General features: G+C 36.9%; 1 protein-coding gene across 1 annotated transcript; it reads right to left on the bottom strand.

Annotated features, from left to right (window-relative positions):
* Positions 1-1,557: 1,557 nt before the first annotated feature.
* Positions 1,558-7,957, bottom strand: LOC147857182 (putative trehalose-phosphate phosphatase C). The gene is made up of 12 exons (XM_087328446.1): positions 7,713-7,957; positions 6,013-6,439; positions 5,661-5,801; positions 5,429-5,500; positions 4,601-4,723; positions 4,281-4,337; positions 4,046-4,147; positions 3,798-3,875; positions 3,448-3,517; positions 3,297-3,367; positions 3,092-3,184; positions 1,558-2,516 (listed from the first exon to the last, which is right to left on the bottom strand). Exons 2-12 carry the CDS (start codon positions 6,316-6,318, stop codon positions 2,448-2,450), a joined length of 1,182 nt encoding a protein of 393 aa, XP_087184572.1. The 5' UTR covers positions 6,319-6,439; positions 7,713-7,957; the 3' UTR covers positions 1,558-2,447.
* Between the last annotated feature and the right edge of the window lie 8,626 nt (positions 7,958-16,583).

The following is a 16,583-nucleotide window of genomic DNA, read 5'->3' as shown; positions in this document are numbered from 1 at the left end:
ATTTTGCATTTTATCAAGTTCATAGCCAAGAACAATATAAAATTGAAGAAAATAATGAGAAGAGAATAAATGATGTATTAATAAGAATCAAGAGATACAAGAATATGTTGAAGACTAGCATTGAACCATAATGGTTTATCAATACTCGAAACATGATTATATAGCATTAGTTAGACACATGCATGCTCGCCACTTTATCAAGAATGCATGATAGCCATTCATGCAGCATGCCACTTGGTGATCATGCATTAGCCTATGCAAGGTAGTGACATTTCATAATATTACATATACATTCTAAATAATCTATTAAAAGTTAGAAAAGCATTACAAAAGTATTAGTTAAGCCTACATATCCTTTTTGAAGAGGTTATGGGTTCAAATTTCTATCATGCATTTGGAGTTTTGATATATGTTCATAACACGTCTCCTCTCTAGATCGTGAGGCATTTGCAATCATTGAACTGAAGACCTTCAAATTCCATACATATCGCCATTCCCCTTGATATTCACTTTCCTTGAATACAACAAGTGTTCCTTTGACTTATCCTTCAAGGATCTTAGAGGCGAATTTGAAAAATCAAGCCCCACTTCGTTGTTTTCTAATATCTCACTCTCCCTCATACGTAGCTCCAAACAACATTTCCAACATGGCATGGTGCTTTCCAACCACATGTAGAATCTCTGAGTTTAGCAACATATCTATCTTCTTAACATGGCTAAGTTAAGTAGTGAGCATCTTGAAATCATTTTGAGAATTGGAAGGCAATTTGTCTCATTAACAACCTTGATCCCTTTACCACCCACACCATCACATCCTCTCTTATGCACATTGTCCCCCAAACAAGTTCATGTGTCTATAAGTATCAAATTTTGCTATAAATTCGACCTTCAGTCACACATCAAGGTTATTTTTCCTACAATCTTAATCCAGAGCTATCCCTACACAATTTCCTACATCGTATGCTCAATTGCAACATTGTTTCATTTCTAACTTGAGCAACGCACTCACTTGGGTTGAGATATTACTAATTGCTCTACTTTACAATTACACGTCATTGCAATATTTGAGGATGGAGAGTATAACTTCTAGCTTCCATAACAACAAAATTACATCTAGTAGATGGGCAAGCCCACATTTGCATAAAACTTATGCTCTATTGCACATGACATAAACCATTCATTTTACAACAAGCTACACCTTCAATTCATACACTTCATCTTGATTCATATTAGCTACTCCATGATGTGTGGTATTGCCAAGTCTTGTCAAAAGTGAGTTTGAATGCAACCCTCCCACATACAATAAACATATTCAATCTTTCATGTGAACTTAAAAAATCTGCCTCCCATATTTTGCTCCTTTTAACATATATAACTTGCATTAATGGTTACGAGGTGCAACATATCATATTATAAATCCATTGAATATCTCGATTACACAAAAGATTAGAGATAAACTTTCTTTTTTCATTAGGCTATATGGTAAGTTTTTTCCCAAAGTTCGATCTGAGTCATTTTTACAACGGTAAGTATACATTTCTACTTTTTCAACAAGCAAAAAACTAATGGGACAATCTTCGATCAAACTAAATGTATGTGAATCTTGGAGACCAAGGAAAAGAGCGAGGGGAATCTTCGAAACAAAGGGTCTTGAAGGAAGAGAATGTGAAACTCCAAAATTGAAGAGAGAAAAGAGTAGGATTCTTTGACCTTAATAGAAAACAAGGGAAAGTCTTTTAATCCCAAAAAGCAAAAAAGGGATGCAAAAGTCTTCAATGTTCAAAATATGAGGTTTTTGAAAGGTTGTAAACACTGCACTGTTCTATAGCACTAGAGACATTCACCCAAGTTTTATTAAAAATCTGTAATGCTGGGGAGGGAGCTACATACAAAGCCCATCATTATTTTGTGTTGTTATTTGGGCCATCATCACAATGACACAAACAATCTTTTTCTTTTTACTTCACTTGAAACAAACTTGGGAGGAACAAATTCTTTTTTCTTTGCTTGGAGATCTGAGATTTTATACTGAAGAAAAATGTTACAAGAGCAAATATAAAAGAATGAAAGAGAATGGAACCGAAAAGGCTAATGGAGAATTTTTGCTTGCTTTTTATATCCTTCTAACCCTCATAGGCCTATCTTGCTAGGTACCTTTTTTTACCATATCAAGGAAACTTATATATCTATATGTAGAATAGATATACAGATTTCTTTTCTTGCCTCTTCTTCTGGTTTCTCTTTCCATGTTGCTATTTGATTCCCATTACATTGCTAATTTGGTTGAGGTGCCCATCATTGAATATGATGATGTGGACTATTTCCCATTTAATCTTTCTAACTAACATAATCTAATCATTAAAATAAAGGCTTCATTTCAACTCATGAAACACTCTTTTAAAAGCTTTTTTTTCATCGAGGAAGGAAAGGCTGGAACCTCACTGTTTCTACAAATGCTTGTTTATATAAATGCATTTGCGCTTCCATTTCGCGAGATTCTGAAGGAATTGGAGGACCTACAGAAAAACAAAAACAGAAACATAAACAACTTATGATCATTAGTCTTACCACAACGAGCACATTTCCGAATCTAGATAAGCAATTCACACACTGGTTCCCTAAAATGACAAAAGCCATAAATTTTCTATCATTTGGGAAAAAGGGATTGATGAGCACAAAATATCAAAATCTGACTTCGATTATATTAATCAAAATTACTAGCCAAACATCGTTTTTTAGTGATATAGGATGTGAAATGTTTCTAATGCACAAAATGAGAATTGGGGACTGGGACATCACAACGATTCGTTAGAAAGACAAAAATACCATCTCAATCGTTTGGGGAAAATCCCAATTAGCACTTGAGAAATAAACTTATTTAGAATAGCATTGTATGATGGCATATCATTAGGAAGGTCTTGATTAGTAGATTCAGAATATATCTCCTTAAGACAAAGTTTGAGATTCTGTTCTGAAATATATAGACGAAAGAAACGAAACTGTTGATCAAAGAAATGGCGTTATGAATCTGGCCCCAAATGACCTAAAATTGTGTTTATTATCACGAAGTATTAACAACATTTGGAAATACCTCATCTGGATCTTTCAGAGAGCATATAGCATTTGTCTCCTTGACTACATTTGATACAAGTATTGCAAGCCCGTGCTTCTTTCTCACTACTGCCTGAAATAAGACAGAGAGAGCAAATATATTAGTAAGCAGATTAATATAAACATAACAAACACAGGTAAAACTAATTCCATCATATCATACGATTCCAAGAACATCATCTTACTTTAAATGCATCCTCATCAGTTTGATCATCTCCAATATATATTGGGAAAACATCACTTCTATTCCCATAACCTACATATATAGAATAAAATAACTTACATATTGAAACAATGCATCATAATTCACCATAGATTTCAAATCCACCAACGTACCAAGAGTTCGCAGCAAGTAGTCTAATGCTTTTCCTTTATTCCATGAGATACAAGGCCGAACTTCTAAGACCTAAATTATACATAGACAAGAGAATTGAGTTTGGAAGCATTGAGGAGGAGCATTAATCCAAAAATACTCCTAGAAACGTATTTGTTATTTACCAGATTTTTTTAAAAATTACCAGAATACACCAGGCTATTTGTACATGTTGTATGTATATTGTATATACAGGGTTATTCAGATAAGTTTAAAAATTTTAGAGGTATCACAGCAAGTTTTGGGAAGTTTATAGATATTATCGATAATAGTCTTTTGTCCATATATTATCGATAATACACTAATTGTATACCTTACGGCCTTGAGTGAGACAAACATTCGGGTATGACTTTAACACATTTTGCACCTGCTCCGCTAGTGCCTTCCAATTCTGATAAAACATTATGAACCTCATCAGAATGCATCGTGAAACAAACAATATATTAGTATTAGCAATCCTAGAAAAGAGCGTTTCAATCCATCAAATCATCTTTGAAATGCCCAAAGAATATAAGAGAAACAATGCCAGTAAAGGGAAAAAAAATACATCACTATTCTTACCTCCTCCTTCACACGCCTAAAATGAACACTAACACAGAACTTATTGTGTTCAACTTTTGCTCCGGGTACTTTACTCGCTTTTTCATCCAACAATTTGAAGATCTAATTCACAAGCAAAAGTCATTATTTGGAGGTACAAAAACCCAACCATCGAAATAGTGCAACCAATCACTTAAGCACACCTCAATGTGCTATCATCTTACAACTACTTCTTGTAAAATGAGATAGTAATTACCTCGTCCATCATAATGGTGAACTCACTAGCTGGCTGGAATAAGGCCACATCATTGTCCTGCACAAGAAAGAACAAGGCTGTCACTCATACAATCAAGTTGAATCAGCAGCAGATATGCAGGAAAAATGAACGATTCCTACACACCTGTACATGAATATATGCATGTCTGTGAATGTATGGACATATATAAAAGACATATCTGTGTATGTGTGGACACGTCTACATTTACATCTATATGTGTGTAAACATATATGTATGTACGTATGTACGTACGTATGTATGTATGTATGCATGCATGCATATGAAAACTATTTATCTACCTCTTGATCTAATACATTGTTGCTTTTAGCTTTAGATCCATTACGGCACACAGCAGGACCCATAATGTCCATACCATGACTTCCTGCATAGTATAATTCGCGTACTTGAACAAATTCATAGACCTGATAGTAAAGAACAAATAGTGTAAATGATCTTCATAACCATCAACCTAAATAATATTTATGCTTCAATGGAAGATAAAAAAACATAATTCTTCTGATACAAAAATTAATATGTAGATTGAAAAAGGCAAGTATCTATCTTCACCAGAGTTAACCCTAATCATCATCCTTTGAATATTCTTCAAACATAAGAAGCTACTGAGAGAAAAGAAAGTGCATTGACATGGACTGCACTTAACTCAAAGAACCATTTGGTGTATCTATCTTCACCAGAGTTAACCCTAATCATCATCCTTTGAATATTCTTCAAACATAAGAAGCTACTGAGAGAAAAGAAAGTGCATTGACATGGACTGCACTTAACTCAAAGAACCATTTGGTAGAGAAACAGCACAAATTCCTCCAAAATAAGAGAATATTGGTAGTCAAGGAATCGGGCTAATCTGACCACTCTTAACCACAAAAATCATCTTTTGGGAGATGGTAGCAGAGCCCAACTCGTTCAAGGAAGAAAAGCTATTGACGAAATTAAAGAAAGCCAAACATGGCATGCCCTTAATCGTTTGAAAGATGCACAGAGATAATTTACCTAGCACGAGAAGGAATTACGAAAAAACCATCTATGTCCCAAAACTAAGGAAAATGACAGTATTGATTCATCTAGCTAAAAGAAATTTGAGAAAGTAAAGCAAACCTATCTGGTACCTTTTCTCTACTTCGTCCTGTAATGATCGCCGTTGGGAACAGAGATGAAATCTCTTTTACAGTAGAACGCATCTGTAAACAAATTCCGTCATAGCAAAGATAAGTTGTCACATAACCATATCATAACATCATCGGTTGTCACGCAAGGAGAGACTTAGAAACGCATTTCTGCCACGTAACCAAATTAATTAAGAAGAAACAAGAAAATGTTGTCAAATAAAACATAGATTACCTCTTCGGACATGAATGCGCAATCAGGGTCTTCTACAATCGGTGAAAGCGTTCCATCATAATCTAGAAAGACAAAAATGTGTTTCCCTTTCGCAAGTTCGAAGATTTTATCAAAATTTTCTAACGCTGAAGGATGGTTTGCCTGGTACATACAGAAGAAAAGACAGAAATAAGAAAACAAGTACCTTAGTCATGCAGATTCTTAAATATTAAGCAAGACAAAAAGTAATTGATGAGGTTGTTTCAAGCATTGCATAGATTATCAAAATCGCTGTAAGATTAGAATCAACTACTCATTATCGAATCACTGTTAGCATATGAGATAGAGAGAGAGAGAGTAAGAGCATGATTACCTTCCATGATCTGCAATATTCCATCTGATCAACTGTGGTATTAGTGCACAGGGTGTTATAATCAAATACCGATTCCGACTCTACATTACATCTAACACGAGGTGGTGACGAATCTTTCATTGCTTCAAGTAATCCAAAAACGAAATCATTTTTCTCCACTTTCCTAGAAGATAACCTTCTTCTCGATGAATAGTTTGATACGGGCGATAGACTAGAAGGCATATTATTTTGATTGTACATAGAAGGAGTAACAGATGAGATGTCTTTCATATTCCCACCATTGATGTGCTTCGATCGAATTGCCATTTTGGTAAGATTTTGCGTGATTAAAGGTGTCTCTATATATCGAATGTCTCTTTTTCTTTAAAGAATGTGGTTATTGAGTGAAGGCTTAGAATTAGGTCCCTGAAAGAACAGACGCAGTAATGTCATTGATATGCATATCACAATAGAATAAAAACAGATGTGTCGACTATTCAATACGAGTTCAGTGGATAAAAATTAAAAAATTCATGCTGTTAAATGTGCTGATGATTAATAAATCATATATCAAATGATTGAATTCGAACAGATGCTCAATAATCAATTGGATGCTTCCACACCGCAGATTATCTAAGGAAGCAAACCAAGATTTCCTTTTAGATTATACGAATGCAAACCAATTTGAAGTTTTTGCGGGGAACGTCAGAGTAATAAAGTTAGGATCTATAATGAGGAGTATTGTTAAATAGAGACAGACAAGGAAGTTGCGTCTACAGGAAAGAGGAAATTCCGTTAACGGTTTCTAGGTATAACCACGGTGAATAGGTTACAAAACATTCATTTCAGGAGTAAACTTGATAGAAATGCCAATTCTTTAAGCGATCATTTGAATGTTCTTCATTTTCCATATTCTACGAAACGACAGTTACTGAGCACTGCGATCTACTGAGTAAGATGGGGAGAGCAGTATATGATTCAAGACTATATAACAACCTGTTTGTTCTTATATTGTAGTGAATACGAATTAACGGAGACGATAATTATCAAGGTAAAGGAAGAAGAAGAAACAGCGACGAAAAGGATGTTGCGAAGACGATATCAAATTAGAAGGATTTCTAAAAGGAAATACAAAAAGGAGATATCCAAGTGAAGAAGCAGGAGAAAAAGGAGGAGGAAGGAATTAACTAAAGACGAAGCAGAATTGTTTGATATCAGAAGATAGAAATTCGTTGCAAATCAAATAAATCATCAATATTTAGGCATAATGAGCGCCAGCTTTCTTCTTATTCTATCAGATTCGTTTCTCGTTCTTCTTATTCTTTCCTCTTCATCTTCGATACTTCTTGAATCGATTAAAATTTCTGCTCCTTCACTCAAACTAAAGGACATCGATTCTGCTGAACTAGTCTGCGAGAATCATAATATATTATTTCTATGGCAAGTTACAGAAAAAGCAGCACTATCAGGAAATTAGGCCATTCATTGTTAGCATTCATTCACTGGAATGGAAAAAGAAGAAGGATCTATCGCATTTCTATTTGCATTCAGTTCCTTTCTATCTCTTGCTCTCATTTCTTCAATACAAATACACCAAGAAACAATTAGCATTTACGCTTGCTATTATTATCCTAATTTTCCATGGCATCTGCAGCAGCAGCAGCAGAATCTTCAGAAGAAGAAAAGAAGTAGTTTTGCACCTTTAGAAGAAGAAGAAGAAGAAAGTCGATTATTCTTTCATTTTTTCTGTGCCTTTCTCAGTCACCGTCTCTTTCTTCTTTCCTTCTCTGTTTCTACAATACGTGAACGGATCAAACCATACGTATCCCTTTCCTCATGACACAATCAAATCTTCTTCTCCATCACTGGCTGATGGATTTCAAACTCAGAAGAAGGATCACTCCTATGTTTGATAGCGAGAGTTGAAGCTCTTGTGCATACAAACACAGGAGAAATGCAGGGATGGGAGATGGAAGTTTCAGATAGATAAAGATATATATGTATGTATGTATGTATACGAATGTGTGATTGGCTATGGTGGCGAAGATTAAAAGGGAGGGCGGGACAAGGCAAACAGCAGTATAATGATAATAATAATAATAAAAGTAGGATAGAGAGATTAAAAGAAAGAAGGAAAGGAGAATGAATGGCCGAGAAGAGGAAATTGAAGGAATGAGAAGCTTGGCTATGGCGATGTTGAAGCTTATAAGAAGTGCGTGTGTGTGTGGAAGGGGGGATACAGAGAGAGAGAGACAGAGAGAAGAAGAAGAAGAAGAAGGCGAAGTAAAGGAAAGACAATCGTGGCGATGGCGAAGGTGAAGCTTCAAAAGATAGGAGAGGAGGAGAGAGATTGGGAAGGGGGAATAATAAATAAGTGCAGGCTTTGAAGACGGTAGGCTATGGCGGCTCTGACCATAAATCTTTTTTGATGGAAGGAAAGGAAGCAAGAAGAAACAGCAGAAGCACAGAAGACGCAGAAGCTTAATATATAAAAAATATGCATATGTATATGTATATGTATATGTATATGTATATGTATATGTATATGTATATGTATATGTATATGTATATGTATATGTATATGTATATGTATGTGTATGTGTATATGTATATGTATATGTATGTGTATGTGTATGTGTATATGTATATCATATATGTATATCATATATGTATATCATATATGTATATGTATATGTATATGTATATGTATATGTATATGTATATGTATATGTATATGTATATGTATATGTATATGTATATGTATATGTATATGTATATGTATATGTATATGTATATGTATATGTATATGTATATGTATATGTATGTGTATATGTATATGTATGTGTATATGTATGTGTATGTGTATATGTATGTATGTTATGCATATATGTATGTGTATGTGTATATGTATGTATGTTATGCAAATATATGTATGTATGTATGTATGTATGTCTTTTTGGCGCTGTTTATTTATTATATATATATCCCTACATATTTATGTACTGTTTTTTTTGCTTCCTTTCACTCTCTGTCTTGTGTCTTTCATTTTGGTTTTGGTTTGGATTTTTTGTTGGTTGGTTGGTTTTTGATCGTTTTGCGTTTGTGTTTGTTTGTTCCCGCTGTTCTAGTTTCTTTCAGTTATTTTATTTTTTTTGTTTTCGATTATGGTTTATTACTACTCCGACGATATATATGTATACTGTATACATATAAACATACACACATACACGCACGCATATATGTGTGTGTGTGTGTGTGTGTGTGTAGAGTCTCGTTGGTTGTATTACCAATGTGCATGATTCTCGCACGATCCATCCCATTACACCATTTCTAGTATCTTACTTATATTGACTATCTTAATGGTTTCGCCGAAGCCCTTCGCTCGAAACCGAAGCCTTCACTCCTACCTAAGTTTATTCAAGATTCGAGATTCGAGATTCAAGATTCATTTCTTCTTCTTCGTCTTCCTCTTCGGCCTTACTGTTATTGTTGGCACGATCCATCCCATTACACCATTTCTAGTATCTTATATTTACTATCTTAATGGTTTCACCGAATCCTACACTCCTACCTAAGTTTATTCGAGATTCGAGATTCATTTCTTCTTCCTCTTCTGCCTTATTGTTATTGTTGTCGTTTGTGGACCTTACTCTTATTGTTGTCATTTGTGGGCCGTATTGTTATTGTTGTCGTTTGTGCACGCATACGCAGACACACTCGACGACTTATCTGCTCAAATGCAATTTGCGCTCTTTTGTCTTTTGTAATCTTTCTCTAGTGTATTTTTCTCATTAATACATATTCCTCTTGTTCTATCTCGTACATATTGAGGATGTTTATGTTTTACTCCATGAACGAAAAGGTCCCCCCCCCCCCCCCCCCAATTTTATCCACAATAAAAACTTAAAACCAATCACCTGGTCTAGGTCTAGATAAACTATATCATGTTTCAAGGAAAATGTAACAAATCCCCACCCCCGTCCCAACTTTGTAGGTGAACTATGTGTGCATGATCATCCATCCCACATGTTCCATGGTAGCTCGAATCGTTGAGCATGCCTCGTTGAAGGCTTTCCTCCTTGCATTGTATATGATGCTCGGATACCACCTACACGATAAATCCAAACCACAAATCAGCTTGTCCATCTTTCCTTTTTGCTTTGAATCTTTTGAATAGCACTCTCATTCTTTAATATTTAATAGTTGCCCCAACAAAGTGATATAAACTTCTAGTTGATAAGTGCCATCCAAATACTGACATGTGGAGGTTGGAATGCGCGTACATCTTTGTGTTCTGAATCCTCATCAACGTGTGTTAGCATATTGCACCAGATGGCATTGGGTCATGGACCATGATAATAATAAGAATTTCAACATATTTTATAGTGTGGATCATAATGTTATCGATATTCGCAACATGATTCCTATTAGAAAACAGTTGCACTCCATTACAATCCTCGCATGACCTACATGCCCCAATAATACCATACTCTTGATGCGTTCATGGATGATGCAAAAAGCATGATTACGGATATTTGAAAACCACCAATAGTGCCTCGTCGTAGCATCCATACTCCATGACAAAAATATCCATTTTCTTCTAATATGTGAATACATGAGCACACTCTTTTCTAGTGAGACTTATCATATTTGTTTGGTGGCTACTACTTGGAATTGGATTCACGACTTAAGGCTTGTTGAGTAACCATAATGACAATACCTTGGAGAGTCACCAACAACTCTCGAGGAAAGTATAGTGTCATATGTCAAAATGACCAATTCCAATAGATTTAACTTGTTTATTTGAAAGCTTACGTGATTTCTTTTTCTTCTATGCAAGATTCAAGTGAAAATTTCAAGAGCTGTTAAAAACCATTAGTTAGGATGGATAGGAGGCTAATAATAAATCCATAGTCTCCTAAAAAGCAACACATCTAAAAATCAAAGGATCACTTGTTTTGTTGTATTATTTTAGATGCATTATTGAACTTCTTAGCAATTATGGTACAACTGATAAGTAAACTTTCTATCACGCTTCAATGATGTCATCCACCACTCAATGCCCTATATATGCAATCATGCAATTAGAGCATATGAATGCAACTAAGAAGCCTAGGCATTCACATCCAAGCACATATACTTACTATTCACAAATCATGACAACATAATAAAACAATAAATAGTACCACAATAATTTCAACAGATATACACTTTGACACTTTGAACGCATTAACTTGATCATATGTTAGGTTGAATCTATCGATGATCACATAGTCTCGGGTCAATAAATTGATTCACATCGTCTCGAGCCATTTTCGATTTTTAGTGTTTCGTGTCCACAAAGTTAGTAGCACTCCTCGTGGGCAACAATAACATGGAGAACATTACATCCTACTCGCTATGAACCATTGATTTCAATATTGCCGGCTAAGAATGTAACCTTGAAATCAATGGTCACCCCCTAATATTCGTGGCACACACATTGTGCTCGCTAGCTGGCAAATAGTGTCCTTTGGTTTACCAATGCTTGTTAAATCTATTTCAATCATCCCACATGATATTTAATATATTAACATGTTTCGTTTGTATCCAAGACGATAAGAAAGTGTGCTAGTGCCTAGTGGTAACTCGCACATATATCAAAGGATTAGTCAACATAAACGTGCATAGGTTGCACACTCGCATACACACATAAAAACATATCGTATGCACCTAGTGAGTGTTTGTCAAAACTTGTAACAAATTTTAGGAAAGTTGCATAACATATCCAATGAAAAAAACAAAGTTGCTACTTTTCTCTTGGATGCATTACAAGGAGCTAACATGGGGACATTGACGAGATTTCCAAGATTAATGATTAATGAAAAGACCCCAGGACTTTAACATGATATATTGTTCTATTGTGATTTGGTATCCCCATCCATATACAATAATTTTGTCTTATCATGCAGTAGTTTGTCAATGTGATTTTAGTGCGAACTCTTCATCTAGGATTTTGAAGGGCCCCTAAGATGTTTGTACCTACTAGTGCGCGTCATTGTCACGTGTTTCGTATAAATTCCGGATCATGGTGTCACACTGATGGGTGACATAGACAACAGGAGATTATGTAAGATTACATTGGAATGTTGGAAATGTCCATGTGCATTAGTACCATAAACATATGTCGATAAAGTTGCAACAACATTTTTTGTGTGCAAGCATGCGTGGGGACGCAACAAACAGAGATAGCACACCAAATTCAAATCGGCGCAAATTTTCCTTTAGAACCCGCTTTGAAACTAGGATGTGTGCCAAGTATTAGGAGGCATTGTCCGAGCGGTGCATTTACGAGTCTGAACAGGAGGGTAGTCCGGAAATCGGGCATGGGCCTCGTGTTGTGGGTCTAATGGAGAGGCCATAGCGAGAGCCGAGAGGTTTGTACTATGTATGGGGGGGGGCACTCATGAGTCATGACTATCACCATGGGATGATGTGTGGGCCCCTCCCTCTTCCTTTTACTCACTCTTCCATTTAAGAAGAGAAGAATACATATTCAATTCCAAAGCAATGCATGCATACATACATCCATATTACATAACATCCTCCCAAAATAAAACATCCACATCCACAATTTACAAAGAGAGAGCGCTTCGTTAATAAATGTTTTTTTTTTCCTTTATTCTTTTCCTTCATATATGTATGTATGTACATAGATATGTGCATGCATACATATTATATGTAAAAATATGCGGGCGGGGGCTGAGTGCCACGTCATCTCTGGCGCCACGTCAGCGAGGCCTATCACGTGGCGCGGGGTGCCGCCCACGTGGATCCCACGTGACGGCCTGACATCACCGCTGGCACCCCCGGGTGACGTCAGCGAGATCGCACGCCCCTCGAGAGAAGTACGGCCCTGCCACGTCAGCAATCTCGTCCTGCCAAATCAAATTTAAGAAGAGATCGGATTTTTTTTATTATCAAAGCGTTAATAAAAATAAGTAAATAAATAAATTTTGATAAATATAATACGTTTTGCTTTATTATTTGTACTACCCCTCAATCGTTTTCTTCAAAATATTTCCATTCACTTGTTTTTTTTGTCTTCCTTGTAACCCGACAAAGAGCTCTAGAAACGTATGTATGTATGTATGTATGTATCTCTTTGGTCGGGCCGGGCACAACATCATCATGGATCTCACAGCTTGTCACACACAACATAACATATCTTCTCTTCGGTTGCGATATTATTTTTTTGGTCGAATTGCCAATAAAGCGGTCCCGTACATGTTTGTTGAAAAATGAGAAAACACGTCGTTTCTCATTCATTACTTGTCCGACAAACACACCCATGTGACATTAATAGACTTTCAACTTATGTTTGTGGCATTGATTGATAATGGATGGGGTAAAGCAAATAGAATCACCGCCCGTTAAACGTTAAGCCCACATTCCATCCATTTTCAAGTGTGTGGAGCTCACATGGACATTGGCCACTTTGTCATGTATTTGATTCTGTGCCATTAGTTAGATGCATCCCCCGTTCTGTCCGTCACCTACAGGAAGTTTGTAACCCAAGGTTTGGGACTCCCGCACAAGGGAAAATGCCAACTTTTTGGTTGAAATTTCCTACCTTGTGCTTTGAAAATTTTACGGAAATTACAACGTCTAAAATATCCCTAAGTTTATATTTATTTCCTCAATGACCTTGAGATGTCATTGTATTAGGTACCAACATATATTATTGCTCAACATCTCAAAAAAAGAGATGGGGATGAACTTATTATATTTGCTCACATAGTAGAGATGAATTTACCATATGTATAGCAAAGATGTAGCTCAAAAATGGGTTCAACCATGTTATTTTGGGGAAATAATGAAAGCTTAAGGGTATTTCAATTATTATTTTCAAACATGTGTTAGAGATTAGAAGTAACAAAGAAACCGACGTATCAACACATAAGATTAGTTCTATGATATGTACATAGTTTGTTTATCTACAATAATGTACTTTTAAACACAATTGTACACATATCCCTTAAGGGTTCTTAAACTATTTAACTTTCCCCCCCTTTTTATAAAGAAGGGCTTAAAAAGGACCTAAACCTTTAGTTAAGATATCCTAACATAAATATTACGTTAAAAAGATCATGCATGAATTTTTATTTTTTCACCAAAAAAACACTACTTCACATTAGTTAGCGAACAAAGTACATCAAAGTTCAACCATATTCAGCAAAACTAACACTTCTCCCCATAAAATTAATCATAAACCCCACCCCCTCATTTACAACAAAAGTTTCCCACCGACTCTTTTTACATGGTAACTTGCTTGTACCGCAGCTATACATATATACATCTCATGCCCACTAATGGAAACCATTGGCGGAAACAACCATCTGGGTTCTCAGTAGTTCCATTTAGGCCTCGACGATGATTTGACCATCATAGGAGAAGCACCCCATTTTAGCTGAAACTTTGATCGAGCCCTTTCAACTTCATCTAAGTCCCCTTGAATCCAAGTCGTATCGTGCATGCAACCAACATACTAGCTCGAACCATATGTTTAGCAACACCAACCAAGATCATGCATGAATCATCAAACAATAGCTACGAAGACATTCGCAACCGTCAAACAAAATACATTTAAAAATGTGGAACATAATGGAAAAAGGGAGGAATGAAGGAGATTAATATAATTCCATGTACACATTGATATGAAGGGGAATTCCAACGACATGGTCAATGCCTGTTTGCACTTTTGACAGAAATGGCGGAACACGCCTATGGTGACACAAGGAGGAAGTGGCCCGAGGTGGAACTACTAGCCCCCACGCTGGCTGTTTCTGACTCACCTGCCAACCTCCCTTCATTGTAGGTACTAGGCCCTAAGAGTTGGCTCGTACTAGCCAACATTGAAAGACACCGTTTTTAGCTATAGGTATCTACTTACATTAAGTAGTCTGTCTGAAAGTCTATGTAAGTGGTCTCTTTTTCTTGAACTTGATCGGAGGGAGATTCCTCGATTTGTGTATAAGCGTCCTTGTACAGTCTCTTTGTGATAATCCTTCCTAGCTAATGGGAAAGTAGCTTCATTTTGAAATTAAAAAGAGATTAAATAAGAAGGAAAAGAGATAATGGGAATTATTGTCACCAAAAATGGGGAAAGTAAAAATGAATGGAGATTTTAAGAGAGCGAGAGTTTGAGAGGAAAAGAAAGGGGTGAGTGACTCTCTATATATAAAAGGGTTATCGAGAGTGTCAGGAGATTACAAGCGTTACGCAAGATTTGAAAAAGGTCATAGAGATGAAAAGGGTTTTAACGAATGGACAATCACATTGTAATGCCGAGACAAATAAATAACGTGATGATGTAGGTGCTTGATTTATCTTCGAACTTACATGAATAACATTGAATGATGTAGGCTTACCAATTGGGTTGGGTGCACTTTTTGTTGGGAATATGTCCCTTCAGTGGGAGGAGGAACCGATTGTCCAGAAGTTGCTGACAATCGATGACTACGAGGAGTCGACTGATCAGACCAAGGAGTGCCGACAATCGAAGACAGGGAAGATCCGATTGTTCGGAGAGCCGACAATCGCAGAGTTGAAAACAGTGAGTCAACTGTTTGATAGTTTGATTATTATTATTATAGCAATAATAATAATGATACATAACAGAGGCTACATTTGTAAATAGCCCATACAGTGTTGGGAATCGACGCTTCTGGATTCACCTTCACCACTCGGCCACAACCGATTAATCGCGGATCAATGCAGCAGAAAATAGGAACCACACGGAGAAACAATAAAAAACGCGAGCACACAGGGATTAACGTGGAAAACCCTAGACGGGAAAAACCACGGGAGTACAAGACTCCAAACCAACACTATACAGAGAAGTATACAATGGCGAGCTGCAAGGCGACGACCTTGAGCTCGCTGTCCTCGCCACAGGCGGCGGAAATACACAGAGGCGTCTACCTCTTCGTCTCTCGCGCTCTATCTCTCTCTCTCTCTCACGGCTGCTCTCTCTTCACTCCTCTTGAGTGGAAAAACAGAAAAATGAGTAGCAACCACAAAACAGTTTGCCCTAAGTCATATTTATACTTATATGACTTTGGGCTATTTACAACTATAGCCTCAGGGGCCCATAGCGAACATATTCACGGATATGTCCCTGCATCCGGATCGCTCTCCGGGTACATTCGTCATCCGGATCCGAAACCAAAACCGGGATTCATTTCCGACATCCGACCATCCCATCCGAAGGGACCGAAATCCCAACAAACTCCCCCTTCACTTCGGCATGGGATGTCTTTCCAATCCGATCCTCTTCCGGCATGCTTCCAGCTTGTCGGGTGTGAGCACCTTGGTCAGCATATCCGACCCATTCTCGTCCGTGTGGATCTTTGTCAGCACGAACTCCTTGTCTTCTATCCTTTCCCGGATCCAGTGATATCTTCGCTGGATGTGCTTCGTCCGGGAGTGATAGGCCGCGTTCTTCGCAAGGTGGATTGCACTCTGACTGTCGCAGTAGAGTCGGTACTCCTCCTGCCGGATACCGAGCTCTCTAATGAAGTCCTTCATCCATATTATTTCCTTACCGGCTT

This window comes from Azolla caroliniana, unplaced genomic scaffold (genome assembly GCF_043228905.1).
Source record: "Azolla caroliniana isolate FFs.n. ecotype wild unplaced genomic scaffold, voAzoCaro1.0.p SCAF_12, whole genome shotgun sequence".
Lineage (NCBI taxonomy): Eukaryota > Viridiplantae > Streptophyta > Polypodiopsida > Salviniales > Salviniaceae > Azolla > Azolla caroliniana.
The sequence above is the reverse complement of the archived record's forward strand: the minus strand, read 5'-3'. Positions and strand labels throughout refer to the sequence as shown.

What these genes read in the sequence shown, in the direction of transcription:
- LOC147857182 (XM_087328446.1), bottom strand. Translation starts at nt 6,318, where the DNA reads ATGGCAATTCGATCGAAGCACATCAATGGTGGGAATATGAAAGACATC. An exon ending in CAGGACGAAGTAGAGAAAAG is followed by an intron (nt 4,724 to 5,428) that starts GTACCAGATAGG and finishes CTTTACTATCAG; the next exon opens with GTCTATGAATTTGTTCAAGT. An exon ending in CTACTTGCTGCGAACTCTTG is followed by an intron (nt 3,368 to 3,447) that starts GTACGTTGGTGG and finishes CTATATATGTAG; the next exon opens with GTTATGGGAATAGAAGTGAT.